This window comes from Cariama cristata, unplaced genomic scaffold (genome assembly GCF_000690535.1).
Source record: "Cariama cristata isolate BGI_N322 unplaced genomic scaffold, ASM69053v1 scaffold803, whole genome shotgun sequence".
In the NCBI taxonomy this organism is placed as follows: Eukaryota; Metazoa; Chordata; class Aves; order Cariamiformes; family Cariamidae; genus Cariama; species Cariama cristata.
Window position 1 is genome coordinate 19492 of NW_009609912.1, and position 19022 is coordinate 38513.

At 35.9% G+C, this 19022-nt stretch overlaps 1 protein-coding gene across 1 annotated transcript in view; it reads left to right on the forward strand.

Annotated features, from left to right (window-relative positions):
• The window catches only part of SYN2 (synapsin II), a gene marked incomplete at both ends in the record, with an annotated part of 82883 nt that overhangs the window by 907 nt on the left and 62954 nt on the right, over positions 1–19022 (forward strand). Inside the window, 2 exons of the mRNA XM_009697673.1 lie at positions 2151–2242; positions 6119–6275. Coding sequence (XP_009695975.1) covers positions 2151–2242; positions 6119–6275 — 249 coding nt within the window. The remainder of the gene's footprint in view (positions 1–2150; positions 2243–6118; positions 6276–19022) is intronic.

Genomic DNA, 19022 nt, shown 5'->3' on the forward strand with positions numbered 1-19022 from the left:
TGCCAGCTGTAGTTAAACCATGATGGTGCTTTTTGTTGCCCAACATGGACTCTTTTTAGAGGATTCTGACCATAATTTGCACAATGTTAAAAACATGTCATATTCAAAAGTTGTTGCTGAGAGTCTGAATTTCCCAAACACTCCATGAATTACATGTTGCATTGTTGTATCACTGATTCCTCCACTTAAGAGTATACATACGCTCTGATTGCAGTGCTAGTATGTGGGGTTTTTAAAAAAAGCACTGAATAAATATGGAGATACAATCCAGGGTGCATTAGAATTATGGCTATGTTATTTGAGCTAGATATCTGAAACTAGGGAAGTAAATAAGTCTTGTCACTGCTTTTCAATCTTGAATTCTACAAACAGATGCTACTGTAAGAAGCTTCAGTACTTAAACTGAATTGTTTTGTCATTGGAATTTCAAAAAGTGAGGGAAATTTATCACTGACTACGTGGATTCAGTTTATCTAAATTCACTGTAATAGTACAGCATCTAGCTTTGCTCTGTTCTTTACACCATTGAATATCTGGTGATGTTCTTGGCTTGGAAACATGGGAAGTTTGGCCAGGGGTCTTCAAGGGTATTGAGAGAGACATGGGAAAAAGAAGACAAGCTATTTTGTCCCAGAATACCATTCACACCTAGATCAGACCATGCAGTTGACATCACACACGCTGTCTCTTTAATATTAACAAAAGCTCTGTGAAGCCTAGAATTTCCTTCATATGGTCTCTTGTAGGACCAGAACCACCTTTAATCAGTAAGAGATGAAATAAGTTTCTGAACCCTTCTAATCATTTTGTAACACATCACACTGTGACAATCGTATACAAATAGTTATTAACAATCACTTTAGTGTTCTTTTGCTGATACTACAGAGCATTATTTTATTTTTACACTACTTATAGCAACCTGTCTTAACATACAATATTTCCTATCATCTCCTAAGCTTTTAAACTACAAAATCTATATTGTGAATCATTGTAATTGTTTAACATGATTTATTAATTGAAGAGATCAGTTGTCAATCTCAGATTAAATAGATTTTAAATGATGCTTTAACATTGTCAGCACTTACACAAATATTTCAGTCTCTCACCATTTGTGGTGTTTTTACAATAAGCTTAAAACTGCCCCTTGTGTTTAGAATATTGTAACACTGATCCAAGAAAGTATGTAAGTGTATGGGATTTAATGAAGAGACCTCTATGCTTGAAAATCAAGCACATACTTTAACTGTTGCATTGGAACAGTGGTTAGAGTAGTGAACACTTGCCTTAACTGACCACTAAATTCTGAAAGCTTACACAGATTTGACTTAGGAAGACTTTCAGTGATACCATTTTTCAAGGGGAGACTAATGAGGATTCCGACACTCTCTATTCTGTATTAGTGTCTGGGATAGCAAAGACACTTTCATTTGTTCACTAGAAGACAGTTGGCTGCATTTCAATTATTCTGCTGTGTGATGTTATTGTAAAGTGCCTTGAGAGTCTAAGCTGATGAAAGACTGTGGATAAATGAAAAACATCCTGTTCTTTCCTTTCAAATAACTGTAGATTTAGAATATGGAAGTGATTCCTTTTAAATTCCAAGTTTCCAGTGTGAGACGATACTTTTAAAAAGTTCTTTCTTTGTGAATTCCGCAAGTCAATTGTTCATTAGCACCAGATCTTTTAAAAAGAAGAGTAAACGCATATAAAGGAAGTAGAAAGGGGTAACGTATATAAAGAGACACTAAATGCTATAAGAAGATACTCTGTTTATCACAGTTATTTTAATGTTGGTTTTGTACTACGCAACACTTTACGTACATGTTTGTTCAGTCTGTATTTGATAACACCATGCAAAGCAAAAATATAATTTCTACACTTCTACACAGACATGAATGAATAAATACACTTGCCACTGCCCCACAGTCCTCTTACATTGAGATTTTTACTTTTTGCTTTCTTTGTGTTAGAATTTATTCAAATGTGATGTGTCATACGTGGCAAATGCTGTTGGATTAATATCCTTTTGGTACTCGTTATATTCCAAATGTGTATTGTCAGCCATTCAGATACTAATGCTTAAAAGAAAGGATTTAGGAAAATAAAGGTAAAATAAACCAGACTGACTAATGTGAGTCTTCTTTTCATAGGCAGAATTTTCAGAAATCAACTTGATAGCCCATGCTGATGGCAATTACGCAGTAGATATCCAAGTATTTCGAAATGGGACTAAAGTTGTCAGGTAAGAAAAACTAAATAGAGTAACAGCAAAAAGCAATAAATGGCATAATGTATGCATGTAAAAGGTACTGAATGAATCTTTTTTTTGGTATGTGTGCGATAGGGATTTTGTCTGATGCAGTGCACCTTGGTCATTGGCATGAAAAGTAGGAAATAAAGTATCTGGTCAGTGCAGTAAGTCCTTTTGTGACAGGAAGGAAATCTCTGGATGTTTTGATCACATGAAAGATGGATTTGATTAAGACGGGAATGAAGTCTGGTATAAAGAATATATGATTGGGAGTTAAGGTTATTGATTTGGGTTTTATTTTTGCTTCAGAAATAAAGACTGTCTTGGTGATGTTGTGCATGTTAGACTTTTCTAGATGAGCAGTGTTTATTTCCAATGTTGAATATTTTCTATTGAAACAGGCCAAGTCATAGCACTTCTCTCAGGATAGTTACTAGAATATCACTATCTGAAAGATTTCAGTTTAAAGCCTGAAATTTCCCAAGAGGCTGTTTTGTCCAAAAAGGATTATTCCAATTGAAGGCAGGGTGATCTTACCATATTTTTTCAGTGAGGACTTCAACAGCTTTGTAAACATAAGGGGAGAAAACAGGGGTACGTCTGGGCAAAGTAAAAGCTTAAGTATGTATTAGCAAAATTATTTCAGGCAGTTCTATATTTTATCTAATTTGTGAGAATTACTCCTATTTTGGCCAGTGCAGTTAAGTATGAGTTAAGTGTAGCAGTTGTTTGGCTGAACAATTGCATTCAAAAACGTAGATCAAGCCATTAATAGTGACCTGGTAGTTTACTGCTTATGTTCATCTTTATGCAAGAGTAAGAGTTCAGGGAGCTGGACAGCATACGGCATGTCTCATATCTTCATGTTTTTGCACAACATCTGTCCAAATACCAGATATGAAAGTTTCTACTCATTCACCTAAAAAAAAAAATCAGGAAAAAAACCTGTTGAAAGTACGTGTACTTTAAAACTCACAACTGTTTAATCTCTTGTGTGTTCTAAAAATACTACAGCTTAATGCAACAACCACTTAGGCCAAATCCACAAGATTATTTCCTTAGAAGAGTAAGAGATTTGATTTTTTAGAGTTTTTTTCTTATTTTTCCTCCCAACGGTAGATGTTTTGGAGCCAGGAAATCTTGATCACTGCTCCTTAGTGGCATTTCTGTAGAGAGTTTTCCAAACAGAACAAAAATATTGAGGCCAAGTTAGCATCAAAACAAGTCAATATTTAATGTGAGTTGGGAACCTCTGGAAAATAGCATCTACAAAGTTGCATATTTGCAGTTTATGAGAAAACTTGGTAAAACTGCTGCTTATGTTAAGAAACAGAAATCTTGTGTCATCAGATAACTCTGACAATGAGATGACAAAGGATTTTATATTACTATTGGTTTTAAGGGGGATTTCTTTAACCAAATAGAACTACCTGAAGTTGATAAATGTCACTTGAATCTGCATGAGATATCTGCATATGTGTGCATGCCTTCTGGTGTGAGAAGGATATGCAGAAGTGATGGGAGAGCAGTTGTCTGTTTCTGTCATAACTTATCTGGAGATAGAGAATATTTTTGAAAAATGAAAGTATTTTTCATAAATATCCTATATCTTCAGATAAGTGCGTCTTAACATTGCTTTAAGCCTGGTTGATTTGTGTAGTTTATTGCCTGAAACTTGGAATGTGGTTCTTGTGTCGCTAAGGAATGCAGAGATACTGATAGATACTACTGTTCATGTTTGGTTGATAAGAAATCTCATTTGAAATCCAGGGTTAAATATGGGTCGGACAATAGGATGTGTGGCATGTTCCTTTGTTTCTATCTGTCTCAACTATCAAGAGAGATGGGAGAAACTGCTGGTCCCACTGGTATCAAAGTTCTTACTGAGTATGGACTATAAACGTATTACTAAAAAGGCATAAACACCTGAGTACTGAGATGAAAATTCTTATGTGTTATTAATGTGAGGTCCAAAGTGACCTTGCATCATATATTTGATCAAAACATTAGTTAGGAAAATACTAACATTTCAATGACAAAACTTTGCTGTCTTAGTTTAGGAGAAAAAAAAAAGTATAACAGACACCTGGTTGTTTCACTTTTCTGAATGAAAATGAAACCGTGAAAAATGATATCTTATGTTACATAACGCTGAGACTTTGGATCTTACAAGTACTTGAGCCAGGATTAAAATTTTTCTCATGACCTTCTTCTGTATGCACAGTCATTCCATCCAGCAGTAGTTACAGAACTAGAACAATTACGTAAATGTATCATGTTCCTTTGAGACGTTTTTGCAAAGCAAAATACATTTTTTTACTTTTTAAAAAAGTACATTCCCTCAATTTCCCAATTGCTTCATTAAATTGGTATTTTAAAGGACACTTTCTGTTCTTTACTTTTATTTAAAAACACAGTGCTGTCTTTGAGATTATGTGTAATCCCCTTAGCACTATTTTAAACAAAACAGATGGTCTGTTTCTTTCACTGAGTGGTCTGCAATTTTGATTAAGGCATCATTAGTCCTCTAAGTATTATACTCACGCTGTGCTAGTAAATTGAATTTCCTTGTTTCAAACACTTGGCACACCACCATGAAACCTAGATCACAAATTCTCAAATTTTTTTGGAAACTTGTTTAAAGACAAGTGTTTCTTTACAAATTTTGGTTGTTGGTCTACAGTGCCATTTTAATGACTCTTGACGGCAAATCTTTATAATGTTGCTTTTGCCAAATTATGCATTATACCTGAAAGCCAACTTAAGAATCCAGCTAATATACTTTGACTACTGCATTCAGGTTGGAATCTCAAAACCGCTAAAGCAATTTTAACATGAATTTTAATTGTTTTGGTTTTGTTTTGTTTTACTAGAGTGAGATTTCTGAATCATTTTGTCATCTCCAGAATTTTTCACTCCAGTATACAGCTTATATTTATTCAAGGCATGTGTATAATTACACTAATTTACTACAATAATTTTATTTACCCTGCAGTTATACCTCTTTCAGAAGGTTAATAGCTTCAAGGTAGTCAGTGTTTTTTTCCACCTATAAAATTTTAATACAGAAAAGAGTCTTTCAGCAGTCAAATTTAGGAGCAAATTGCCCCTGTACTGGTCGCTCTGTCCCGTTGCATTATGTCTTCTGTTTTCTATAACCACCTTCAGTTACTGAATGTCAGGGTTTGAGTAAAGTGAAGATGGTGTCAGACTGTTCTCAAAGGTGCATGATGACAGGACAAGAAGCCACAGAGGTTGCAGCAGGAGAAATCCTGATTAGATAGAAGAGAGAAAGAGGAAAAAAAAAAGTGCAGTTCGAAGTTTAGAAATTCATTTTAACAAGTGTCTTGATCAAGAGTTGAATTGTGATTATCTCCAATTATGGTACGATTCCTTTTGCGAGCAATGGGGTTGCTTCATCTCTTACTATCTTCAAAACAGTCTGACGATAGTTGTGAAAAAAGAATTGTTCCCAAGAAGCTTAAGTTTCTTGCAGAGATGTTTGCCTACTTTGTTTTTGATTGTCATTGCTCAGGAACTGGTGTACATAAACTAAGAACATAGAGTTTATATATATGATTTATCTTTCAGTGGGAAAACAACCAGAAAAGCCATGATAATTTGTCTCTCCTCTTAATGGAGTCGCATTATTGACTGGATGATGATGTTTTCTGAACGTTTCGTAAGAAATGATATTTTCGTAAAGCCATAATAACTCTTTCAGTCTTTCAGCATTTACCTTTGTTTTGAGTATTCTTTTAGTACTTCTCTATCCATCAGCTAGGCATTTTTCCCTTTTAAGATTTTGCTGTTGAAGGAAAAATTATTTGATCATTGACTATTAGCAGTGTATCTTTTTCTTGCTAGGTCATTCAGGCCTGATTTTGTCCTTGTTCGACAACATTCGTTCAGTATGGCAGAAAATGAAGATTTCCGTAACTTGATCATTGGAATGCAGTACGCAGGCATCCCTAGCGTCAACTCTCTGGAATCAATCTATAACTTCTGTGACAAACCATGGGTGGTAAGTGATGTACTGAAAAGTTCTTCTGGTGCAAAACCAGTTAGTGACCTTTTTTTTGTTTTGCTTGTTTAGTTCCCTTTCATGAATATTGAGTATTGAACTGCAAAGTTACTTAGCAGAGCAGTGAAGCAATAGTGAAAGGAATAAAAGGTAAACTAAGATATTTAAATTATTTTTTCAAAGAACCAGTGTAGGCAGTGTGGAGACAGAGAGAAAAAAATATTTGTAGTATAAATAATGAAATAAGTGAGGAAACTAACAGAAAGCCTATCCACTGCTAACATACTTCCTCAAGTGAGGAAAGTGTGTTTATTCACAATTTATCTGGGAAAAGCAAGCTGAGAATATTTTTCATATTTGTGGTTTTGAACATAATTTAAATAGACTTTAGCCAGTGTTTTCCTCATGCCTGTGAAATTTTTGGGGCTATGCTTTAGCAAGGAAATCTGAAGCTATTAGTTTCCTCATTTGAAAGCTCTTTTCATAATCTTGTGCATATGGGGTAGGAGTTAGTCTTTTCGGTTACACCTAGAGTAATGAGGTACAGTGGAGAATCACTGATATTTGCCAGTTTTAATGTAGAAGCCCATTCAGTTTTTCATTACATGCTTTGTAGTGATGGAGATAGAATTTGGTGATCTTTTTGGTTCATAAAGAACTAAACATTAGTAGCAACAAGCTAAAATGTGGTGCTGTAAAAAATTATTATCAATGATGCAGTCATTGTTCCTATAATAGATATATTCAGTTGTCCAAGGGCTAATGAAACTTTAAAGAATACCACTTGTTATAAATAGCCAAAGCTTCATAATTTTTTGCTTTGATGTCTGGGTAAGAAAAAAACAGTTGTCAGTATTTTTCACACTGAAAGAAAGTTTTACTGTAATACTTTTTATTGCCTTGAAGATGTTTATTTTTTCACACTTACTGTGAACATTGCTCCAAAAAATTGTCAGCAGATTTTAACGTATACCTCTTGCAGATAATTTTATTATACTTCTATGTTGCAGTAAACTGCAGTGGGGAATAAATATTTGATAGAGCATTTATAACTTCTCAGAATACGTATTGTGCATTGCTGAATCTATTATTTTAGTACATCATATTTTCTATGCTCTGTGGTGTTTCTTAATGCTTTGATTCATTGTATGCAATAAAGCTGGGTGGTGAAGCAATAACAGTAGCATTTATGCAATTTGCATTATGCAATGTGCAATTATGCAATAATGATGCATATGTAAATAAATGAAGTAAAATGAAAAAAAAAAAGTAAATTAATAATTCCTCTCTGGTGGCATTAGGGTCATGGCTGTTCTTCCACCAAACTGATAAAGATACTTGTTTCTTGCAACTGGTCTTGTTGCACACAAAATTTCTGTGCTGATTTTTCAGTCTTATAATAATAACTGGGAGTAACTGGGAGCTATAAGAATATTTACTATAACAACTGGAAGACCTAGCAAAAGCAAATATAAGGTTACGCATGTAAAAGAATTAAGTTATGTTCCATATCTTTTTTGTTCTATACAGTACACCTCACAAACAAATAATAAAGTATCATGTTTATAAGGTCTTACTTGACTTTGGAGTTATAATAATTTAAAAATAGTCTTGAATTATGGTAGAGCTTTTTTAATGTGTAACGTAACAGTTCACGATGAAATGGCTGTCTTCTGGATTGCCATATCTGTATCTTTGGTTTTTGCAAAAATTCTCATTTTGGCTTAAAATTCTGTAGTTTGTCTCAGCCTAGATATGAATAAAATGAAAATATTTTTCAGCTAATCTTATTTTATTTGAACATAGAGAAGAATGGTATTTGTGTCCCTTTGAGATTTTCTACCTTGCCATTTCTACATCTGACAACTGAAATATGTTTTCTTTGAAATACTCAAATTTTGCCCAGCCTGAGCAAGAGTCCATTTCGCATCTCTTAGGTATTTCCTCTCAGAAATAACTAATCTAGAGAAATTTTAGTGTCAGGTCACATGCTTCAAACGAGCTGCTTTCATGTGTTAATTATCTTTTGTAGTTGTCTGAAGTTGTTTTCATTAAGATGTATAATAGAGCAGGACCTGAGCATATGCCCCCCTACACAAGTCCATGGGCAGTGAGTTTGAGTAGGCAACATTCATGTGTTGTGAACGTGATCATGCTTTGCTCCGCAGGTGGCCTCAATTCTGGGTTTTAACTACTGGTGACCATAAGCGAAGCCTGCAAATGTGAGATTGATTCCCATTCTGAATATGTGGTGGCACTGTACTTCAATCCTACTTAGAAGTGTGGACTTTTAATTTGAGCACAACAATAGTTTCTGTATAAACACAAGGGGGCTTGTTTGGGCATTTAACTTGGAATATCCTGACTTCTATTCTTTGTGGTAGCGGGAGACATAGAGACAACCATCTTCATCCCAAAGCATCGTGAAATCTTCATCAGATTCAGGAAAGCTAAACACTGCAAGAAGTCATGCAAACCTGTTTCAATAAATACTCGGGATAAATACTCTGAGTGTAAAATTCCGTTGATCCTTTGATTCAGCCAGTTTCATGAATGTGCAAGTAATGCAACAGAATCCAGGGATTGTTGGTTTTGCTAATACTATCTTCTAGATTGTTCAATTACACCTAACTCGTACATGCTGCCCTGCCTCTCTGAAATCCCTGCAGCAAACCATAGTCTAGTTTTGGATGCCTTGGAATGCACTCCTCAATCTGTTGCGGCATGCTAGCGTTAAGCATAAAACCCAGTAATGCCTATGCTATGCTCCTAGATGTAGTTTAGGCCAGTGAATGAAGCAGTGTGTCTCACTGTTAAAATGACAAAAATTTAAACTGAGCTGATAGAAACTTTGTTAAACTGTAACTTGAAAAATCTAGCAGAGTTATTCTGCAAATTCCTTGATCAGAAACCAGTTCAGCATGTACAGCAGTGATTAAAAGTATTGAGCAACCTGCCAGTACCTTCTCTTATATACAGAACTTCATGATTTGGTGAAACTGAAATTGTATGTTCGCAGTTAAGACCGTTTTCTTATTTAAATTTCTGTCTTTTTTATCATGGCTTAAATATTAGAATACACTCTAATTTCAGTTGCATTTTATATTATTTGTCATCTTAACATTCACATAAAAAGAAAAGTAGGTTCTACTTCATACACGTAGTTATCTTTTCATAAAGTACATCTTATTGTCAAAAAGAATTTCAGACATTGTATTCAGCAGTCATGAGTGTCCATGTCAGTTTTGCAGTAGTGCAAGTAAACAAACATGCGCTTAGGCTTACCATCGATTAGCCCGCCTTCCTTCATAGCATGTAAAGGATGCCTTTCTGGACAATTGCTTTGTTAACAAGGATGACCGGATATTTGTATGAAAACTGTTTCTCTAAAAATTGCAAGTTCCGAAGCCTCATGAAAAGTTAGAAAGCAGCACTCTAGAAAAAGTGGTAAGTATTAATCTTTATTAATTCATAAGAAATAGATTGACTTTCCTGCAGGTATAATTTGAGTGGCAGAAGTGAATTGCAATTTCTGTAACAGCAGAAAAAAAAATAGGGTATCCAATGGAATGGGCCTTTAAGGGCTGAAAAATTATTGAATTAGTCATGGGCAATTGGTCATACTTACATCAGTGTAAAATTGGGAGTAGTACAGAATTTCTAGGAGGGGAAGTCAGGAAAGTTAGACTAGTTATAAAAGGGCTATCAAATAAAATGGAAGTTAGAATCCAACATACAAGATCTTTGTTTTTTAAATGACTGTTCTTCAGGTCTTGCTTTTTTTTTTTTAATTTTACTTTTTTAGAACATACAGCTCCAGATGCCCAACATCTCTTTTCAACCCTGAGGGCAGATTCACACCCTGTGTTAGAAACTGAAGCACCTGCCCTTAATTTTTCAGCAGAACTCTTTTTGTACTGTGTCTGCAGACACGCATGGGTTTCTATGCCTTTGCCAACAGACAGTCAGCAAATTTGTATTTGATCCGAGGTATATTATTGAAAGGTGGAGGTGTAGTGGGAAGATTGCCAGGAATATACTAAAAACATTCCTGAAAACAAGTCTTAAAGCTTGTGTTTTCCAGTGTCAGGACATACATAGTTCCCTCAAATGCATGTCAAAAGTTCAAAGCACTATGTAACCCTTTGAAAAGTTAGGAAGCTAGTAACCATGGCAAAGAAAATATTTAAATGAATGTGTGTGGTGAGATGTTTGCATACTGAAATATGTTAATGATATGGGATTATTACAGTACTCCTGTTATTTCACTTCTGTGATAATACTTACCACCTACCTCATGAAAAATTCATGATCCTGGCTTGTGAGACAGATTTCACTTAAATGCTCATAGGAATGTCAGAAAGCTACTTACCTAGAGGGAAAGCATGAGTTTTATAAATAAAGCCTAAGTTCTTTATTACTGAGTGCATGCAGAGCTGCGGAGGAACCATTTTAAGGTTCATGCCCTCTCTTACCATGTTGGAACATTTCATTGCATTATCATGTTGCGAAGTACTAGCCTTGTGCTTGACTTGTCCCATTCAAATGAGACAAAAATTTTACCTAGTTTAATTTACAGTTACATTGAGTTAAGGTGAGGCAAAAATGTATACTTTCCTTGTTGGATTTGTGATCTATCTTATAATTTTATTCATGTCTAATGGTGTGCAGAACCTGTGGTGAAGCATTTACAAAAGTTTTATAACAATAAAAAGAAAAAAAGCTCATGTCTAATGGTGTGCAGAACCTGTTGTGAAACATTTACGAAAGTTTTATAACAATAAAAAGAAAAAAAGAGCATAATTAATTACCCCAAATTATAATTTGATAGTATTTAAAGTGACAATCTAGATACTTTATAATCTCTGTTTTCCTTTAGAAAATATCATTCAAGAAATGTGAGACATTCCTTCACTGAGGCTTATGAGATTGTATGTAATCTTTCCCATAGTACCTGATGTAGGTAAGCGAAGTAAGTAATTGCACAGGCCAGAAGTAACTGGAAAATGTGATGATGATGACAGTGCTTGAAGTAATAGGTAAAATCTCATGCTTATGATTCAGACGAGGGAAATAATATTCAAAAAACCACCATGATTTTCCAGTGTATTGGGTTGAACTTTAAAAAATCTCTTCTCTCCTGCATGCATCCTTTTGCATACATTCTTTTAAGATTTATGTGAAATTTGGATGCTTACGTGTTAACATCAATTGAACCCTGCTCTTCATTTTAGCTTCAGTTGCAAATATTGGTGACAGGGGTGCAGTCTTGAAATACCACAAATTATTAGCTCCTCACCCATACTGTGTGTACTGTGAGTAGCAAATTGCTGATAAATGGAATTATGCAGGAAGGTAGAGTTAATTGGAGTATACTAAACATGCAGGCTCTGCCTTACTTGTCGGACACTGCAGGGTTCAATGTCCCTGGCTGCTATAGATAGAACACTTTATTTCTTTTAAACCCAGACTGTGACGTACTAATTACATGTATTACAGTGTCCGAATTGCTACTCCTAGGTTCAGATAGTGATAAACATTTCAATGCTGCAGAGATTACAGGATTGCTACAATTGTATAGACCAAATGTATATCACTGAAGAGAAAGAAAACTCTCATAAAATCAGTCCAGTTCCATGATAGCAGTTCTGCTTCCTTTACTGCAGAGGAAAAACCTAGCAGCACCTGTAGCTGGTTACACATCTGTTCTCTTGTTAGTATGGCTTGGGAAGCTATGTAGCAGTGGTTGATATAGAATGTTTCAAGGATCTGCTGGTACATTATTTACACGTTTACTCTGGTGAAGGAGATGGCATGACCTACAACATAATAATGGGTCTACAAAAAACATGTGTGAGCACTGTGACCTTAATTAGCCATTGTCATGCTGGTGGAAGAGTCTGTATGTAGCTTGAAATACTGACTTGATGTAATCACAGGGCAGGGGGGATGTAGAAAGCCCACTGTAGTGTGTCAATCTACTGCATAGTTGTAAGAGCTTGTGAAGAGACATCTGTCAGTGCCGTGGATGGGAAAGCTGGGTGCTGAGCAGGCTTGGCCTCAAGTGAAGTAAGCTCTGTTGCCATAGGGACAAACTGCTACATCGGTTCAGTAATGTGGGAAATAAAGGAAAAAATACAGGAACTGTTTTCTGATCAAAAGCTGGCAGAGTGGAATTAAGACCCAGAAGACAGATATGCCTGTATTATTTCAAAGACACCTGAAAGATCCTGGCATTTTTTACACAGAGCTCCAGATATCAACTGATCTTGTACTGGAACATCTTCAAAAGATCACTGGGACTTTATCTGCTTCATTGTAGGAATTTTTTGTTATTAAAGGGTTTAAATGTAAGAGAAGTGCCATAGAACACTTTGTTAGGCTAGAATTTATTTCCTTGCTCATCTGCAATCACTCTGAGGGAGTGCTGGTTACAGCTTTTCCTTTTGTCAGACTTGGTAGTGTTGTAGGTCTCGCAGTTCTTGTTTGTTTCTTTTCCTACAGTTTGTGAGCAGACAGCCAAATACTTATTTGCAAGTTTGCTGACATTTTTCTTTTTTGCTCCTTTTGCCAAGTTTATGTAATTCGATGCCTTCATGTGTTGTATTTTGCTTTGCTTTTCTTTTGCAGATGATTTTCTACTTACCTGTCTTCATCTCTCTACTCTTACTGAACACTTAATTTCTCTATCCTTACCTTGCTTTCTTTGGAAGGTCTGTTTTAACTGCCCTTTGTTGCTTTCTGATGGTATTATAGTACTCTCCCCCACCTTGTTTTCTCCTCCATTGTGTGTTGCTGTTAGAAGTTACACTCTTGTGCTTTTCCCCCTTCAAGATATGCTTTAATAATCTTGAGCAACAGATTGAGGCACTGGTAGGAAACTTGTACACGCTCTGCAGGGAGAAGCATGTAAACAAAATGAGCTCGGTGCATTCCAGCTTCCTGTTGACACAAATTATTGAAGCTATGCTAACAGGCAGACACAACCACACAGATGAGTTTCAATATTGTGTCAAAGTATCTTATGGAGAATGAATAAGAAATAAAATGAATGTGTGTAAGAAGAAAAGTCTTTTGAAAACCTATTTGCAGTAGATTTGTGAGACCTTTCAATGCTATTCCATGTCTGTTTTAGAGAAAGAAATTAGAAATTTCTTACCAAATATTTATTGCACTGTAAGAAAATTCTGTGCTCATTGCCAAAAATAAGATTTGTACAATAACACTGAACAATGGGCAAGAATTTGGCTGGTTATTGCTCTTCTCTGGATGCCAGAGGGGATCTTATTGAAGGTCAAGGCTAAAGGATGCATACCTGCAATCTGGCTTCAACTCAGATAGGGAAGACATTTAGGGACATTCAAATTTAATGTCCATTAACATTATAAATGTTAGAAATGCTAAGACGTCTATTTTATTCCATGACTATAGTTTTATATATTTCATTAGATGAAACCTGGGGCCAGCACTGAACTTTCTTGTTGTTTCAACCATTCTGGCAAGATTGATCTGCTTGATAAAGATGGGGACACTGGGCAGCCAGAGCCCACCCAAAGAGATTGTGTAGTGGCCTTTTCCTACCCTTACACTTGAGGAAGCTACTGTAGCAAGAGCAGTTCCTTTCTTTCACTTCAGGACTGGAAGCCAGGTGCTGTCTCTCTTTTCCTGAAGCAGTGTAGAGTTGCTTTCTTAAGCACTGGACACATTTGCATGGGTGGTAAAATTTCAAGAGCTTCAGGTGATAATGTGTGGCAATCTCTGTAACAAATTCAATTTGCCTGTTTTCAAGTATTTACATGAATGGTAGAGTTCTTTCTAAAATCAGTTTTGTGCTTTTATTCATATGAAGGGCATTGGATTTACAGACACAGTGAAGGCAGAAGTCTGTGTATCTATAGGGCAGCCAGAGAACAAACTGACCACATGTGCTATTCTTCCAGCACTAGTCCGAGCAGAACTTTCTTAAGCATAAAAAAACCTGTAGTTTAATTCTCTGTTAGCCAATGAAGATTTTTGGCCTCTTTGCTCAGTCTGCCAGTTAAAGCAAAACATGTTGATGGATTTGTATTTGCAAGAGCTAAAAGTAAATTCACAAAACTGTGTCAGAAGGAAGGTTTTTAAGCTTTTTGGTCAAAAGACAATTTGCTAGCAAGTTTGAACATTAAATTGGAGCAAAGTTCATAAATAATTATTCATTTAAATGCATAACAAAGAAATCTAAATACATTAAACCTAGCAGTGTGTTTTCGCCTTTGCACGTCTTTGTAGAGCTCTTGTAAATTTAATCTATTCTTCAAATAGAAAGGGAATATTACAGTCTTACTTAATGATTTTGCTTTCCTAAAATATGGAAGCTCACTTGAAATTCCTTTAAAAAAGCAGAGACCCTTAAATAATGAATATACCTCAGTGTGATGATGATTTGTTCTGTTCCATACAGCAAGTAATTCTTACAGCTCTCTATTCATCAATCTTTGCTTGAACTATGGAGTACTTTATATGTAAACTGAGTATATAGATTTTTTTTTTTGCTTTGACCAACATTTACTGCCATGAGGTTAATTTAATGCAAAAGTAGACTCAGATTTTTTTACTGCGCAGCTATGGGAGCTCTTGACTTCCCTTACCGACTTCCATTGCATTGAACATTCCTAGTGGCAGAAAATTGAAGCAGACTTTTAACAACTTCTTAGCTTCTACTGAAAGAAGCTATATTTAAATAAAGGCTGTGAGATTAATCTGAAAACCAGGACTGTAAAGCTGTGGTTCATATCCTTTGTATTATCTGCTGTTCCTGCTACAGTATTGAAATTCAAAAACCTCCTTTTATGCTTGCTTAAGGCAAATATCCATAATTGAAGGCTAAATTATGAAAATTAAGTTTGATTTCTTCTGCAGTCTTAATATTTAATTAAAAAGGAAATCTGTATGTTATATTCCCCATTAAAGTACCTTAGAAGGTAATTTTTTCTAGCGAAAATCTAGGTAGAGATTTTATCTACTTTTTTGTATGACCATGGTGACTCAGTGATGAGGAGAAGCGGTGCGCCAGACTCCCCTTCCTGAAAAAGGAATTTGTCATCCATCCAGGAAAATCCCTCCCGTTGTGCTGGCTCCTCCATCGCAATCCCCACTCCTTCCTGGCTCCTCTCTCCCACTACACAAGTATTGTTCTCCCACATTATCTTCCAAAACTCCCACCAGTGCTGCTGTTGCCGTCCGATTTCCTTACTGTCATTCTTTTATGTTTAGCTTCTATTCTTAGCTCCAGTTCACATCTGAAATGGATGCAAATTGTACTTGTCCTTGTTTCTTTTATGAGGTGTAGTAACTGACACACCTGTTCTGTGAAGTATCTTCTTTAGTTTATGGTTCAGTTTAAAATGCTATAAAGTGTTGCACTGTTTGGATGCTGGCCACCTCAGAGACATCCTCTGACTTTCTGTGCTGGGCTTAAAAGAGAGCGTGTTGGCTGGTCTTATCTGAGGAGTGACATTCTACCATTTGGCTTCACCAGTCGATAATTTGAGAAGAAGTTTTCCAGATTTCCTTATCTTGCTGAAATGCGAGAAGGATCTCGGGACAGAAAAGTCCATGTAGGTAAGAAGCCCAGTTTGACTGAGTTTGCATTCTGTGAACAAATTTGTAGATGCACATAATGGCATCTATGTACAATTTAAGAGAAAGGAAAAAAAAGTATTTTAACCATATGTTTAGCTTTAAAATGGGGTTTGCTTCTTACTTCAATGGTTAAGTACATAAATAATGCTTTTTTCCTGAAGATAACTTCATACAGACACATCTGAACACCTGCACAAAATTTCATTAACTACAAGACTCCTTAACAATGAATATGGGAGGGCTATATCTGCAAAAATACAGTTTGCATTAAAAGATAGATTTCTTCATCTGCTGTGAAGTTTCATTGAATTCTCAGTATTTTTATAAAAACTTACTATTTTAACTGGAAAGCCTCAGTATCTTAGTATCTCTAAAAAAACCCCACAAGTCAATAAAATCTCATTTTATTGTAGAGAGCCCCAGACCCTTTTGAGAAGTACTTAAGCACATGCCCAAGTCCCACTGAAATAAACAGGTGCCCAAGTGTTTCCTTGAACAGGACACTGAACTCGATGTTCCCATAACAGTAGAATAAACTGCACATTCTCATTGCTGCCAAGTGCACCCAAGAAGGAGTCCTCACAGCTTTTATTTGAATGACTCAGTTCCATAAACTTACAAACTTCTTTTTTCCCCTCTGTAACTTTTCATTCTGAAACAAGAAGTTCCAGAAGGCCTCTTGATCTAGGCCTCATGGTACAAATTTTTGCTAATTCTTTTTTAACAAACATGTCTTGATCTGTTTTCTACCGTTTATGCTTATAGGCTGCTTTTCCTTCATTTTAATCTGCATGTTTTCCTTAAATTGCGCTTTCCTCACTGTTTATATGTTTTGTCACTGCCTCTTCCATTAGCCAAGGTGTTTCTCATTACCAGTTGCCTTGCTACCCAACTTTACATGCCAAGATGAAATGTTTTTGTATCTCTGATTGTGATCCTTTTCTAGGTTTGTTTTTTTTAATCCTACTTTTCTAGCTGTTCTAGAAAACTTCTTTTTTTTCCTCTCATGATGTACTCTGGTAATTTGTAAGTGAGAGCTCTGCATGCAATTCTTCCAAGGGCATGAGGTTTTCATTTAAGGCTTTTTTTTTGCATCCTGTAGAACTGCTTAATGGTTTGTATGTCTCATCAGATGTAATTCTGATGTGAAAATATTCCAGCAGTCATTTACAGCAGTGATTAGCAATTGGAGGGATGGGCCTCTGAGAGGCAGTACAGGCTGCAGTACTCATGGTGCAGGAGTGGTGCAGAAGCCATATAAATGCCTTTGGAGATTCTGGGCAACATGGAGCAGACAACCCAAATAGTTCTGGGAAGGGTCAGCACAATCCACACAGGCTTAGCAGCTCCATCTCAGTAGATGCAGACAAGCACCCCAGAGGGTAAGAAGGGAGCTGGAGTTGAAGAAGGTGAGGCAATAGCAGCTTCAGTCAGAGGTGGAAGGAAGAGATGCTGCTAGTCCCAGAGTGATGAGTGAAGCCGCAGGACTTGAATAAAAAATGCAGTGGGGGAGAGATCATCACCATGTTCTCGTGTGAGGCTGGGCTGCAAAAGGGTAAGGAAACAACTTCTCCGTGTTATAAAACTACCACTTGGATTATGCTGCAGGGACCATGTAAGTTATCTTTCCATTCATAGTCCAACTGTGTTGTCTTTAGCTTTGCATTGTAATAATGAAAAACTACTGGAGGAACATCAAGTTCTTCTGTCAGTTCCCATCTTTTCTGTATTCTGTTAATGTGCCCAAACTGATTTGTAGGCAATGTTTCATTGTTTAGTTGCCATGTTGAACTTTGAATTGACTTTGAAAGTTTGAATACTTCCATTAAGTTGTCTGTCAGCTCCTGCTGAGAGAAAGAAGTATGTAAGCTACAGTCAGCAGTCTGTTCCCCTTGATTCTCATATTAGGTATCAAATAGCAAATCAAATGTGTATGTACTCAGCCTTCTAAAAAAGTATTTAATATTTACTAAAACATAATAGAAGAAATGTAGGCCAACCGCAACAAAGCTGAGTATTAACAACATAAAAAGACTAACACAGATACTGCCCAGGTAATAGTAATTTTTAAAAAAAATTAAAACCTACAAAGACAAATACAGAAACTGTGTTTAAAATACAAGCATACTGAAAAATCTTGGTTAAAGTAAATTGACTCCCACAGTGTGCATGTGTCAAATGTACCCTCCTAGTCCCTTCCACACAAATGCTTAATTTTTTCTCCCTTTGAAGGGTCTACAATGTTTGTCTCAATCTGTTGGCCACCAAGGACCCGCTATATGTTTGTTCTAATGGTACTTAGTGCTTTTGAACATCTCTGACTCTTATAAGGCAATCATTTTTTTCTGGAATGACATACCATGTTTCCAGTCCTCACACTGAAAATGGACATTTCAGCCTAAGAATGGACTTCGGGACATTTTTCATTATGCCATGTGAAGGGGATAAAAAAGTCAATGCGTTGTCATCTTTATTAGTTTTCTATAGTAGAAATGTAACATAAACCAGCCTATAAGATAAACCAGGTCATCTTTCAGCTTCATAACCTACAGACCGTACAAGAGACCTCTGCAGGTTATTGTAGGGAAAGAGCTTCCCTTTGTGTATTGAAAGGGAAAATTCAACTGCTGAGGTCCCCATTTGCGCTCATATCTAATGATGTATACATTCAGGCATAATTTACTCTACTGTGCAGTTCACAGAGAAATACTAGGAACCTCTACAGCATTTCCATGGAAAGCTGGCTATCATCAATTCTCAGCCTTTCAAAGGAGTTATTTAACTATACAGTAGGATGAAACTTTTACTCTGTCTAAACATTTGATCAACACAACAACCTGATCTTTAAACTGTTTTGCATCATCTGCTTTTATGTAATACATGTTTAAAGAAAGCTGGTGGCAATACTGAATATTGAGATCATATTAGAAACTTAGAAATTTTATTTTAATAAACATTTCATATATTTGGTAAAAGGCAAATTTGTATATGGAAATCCAGATGTACACTGGTATTGCATGAAATTTCTTCACTCTTTAGATGTGTCTACACCTTAGAGCAGTCAAAGATAAGTTAAAGCTCAGCTAAAAGTGCTATTTTTTTAAGACGAGGGGTTTGAAAAGTTCT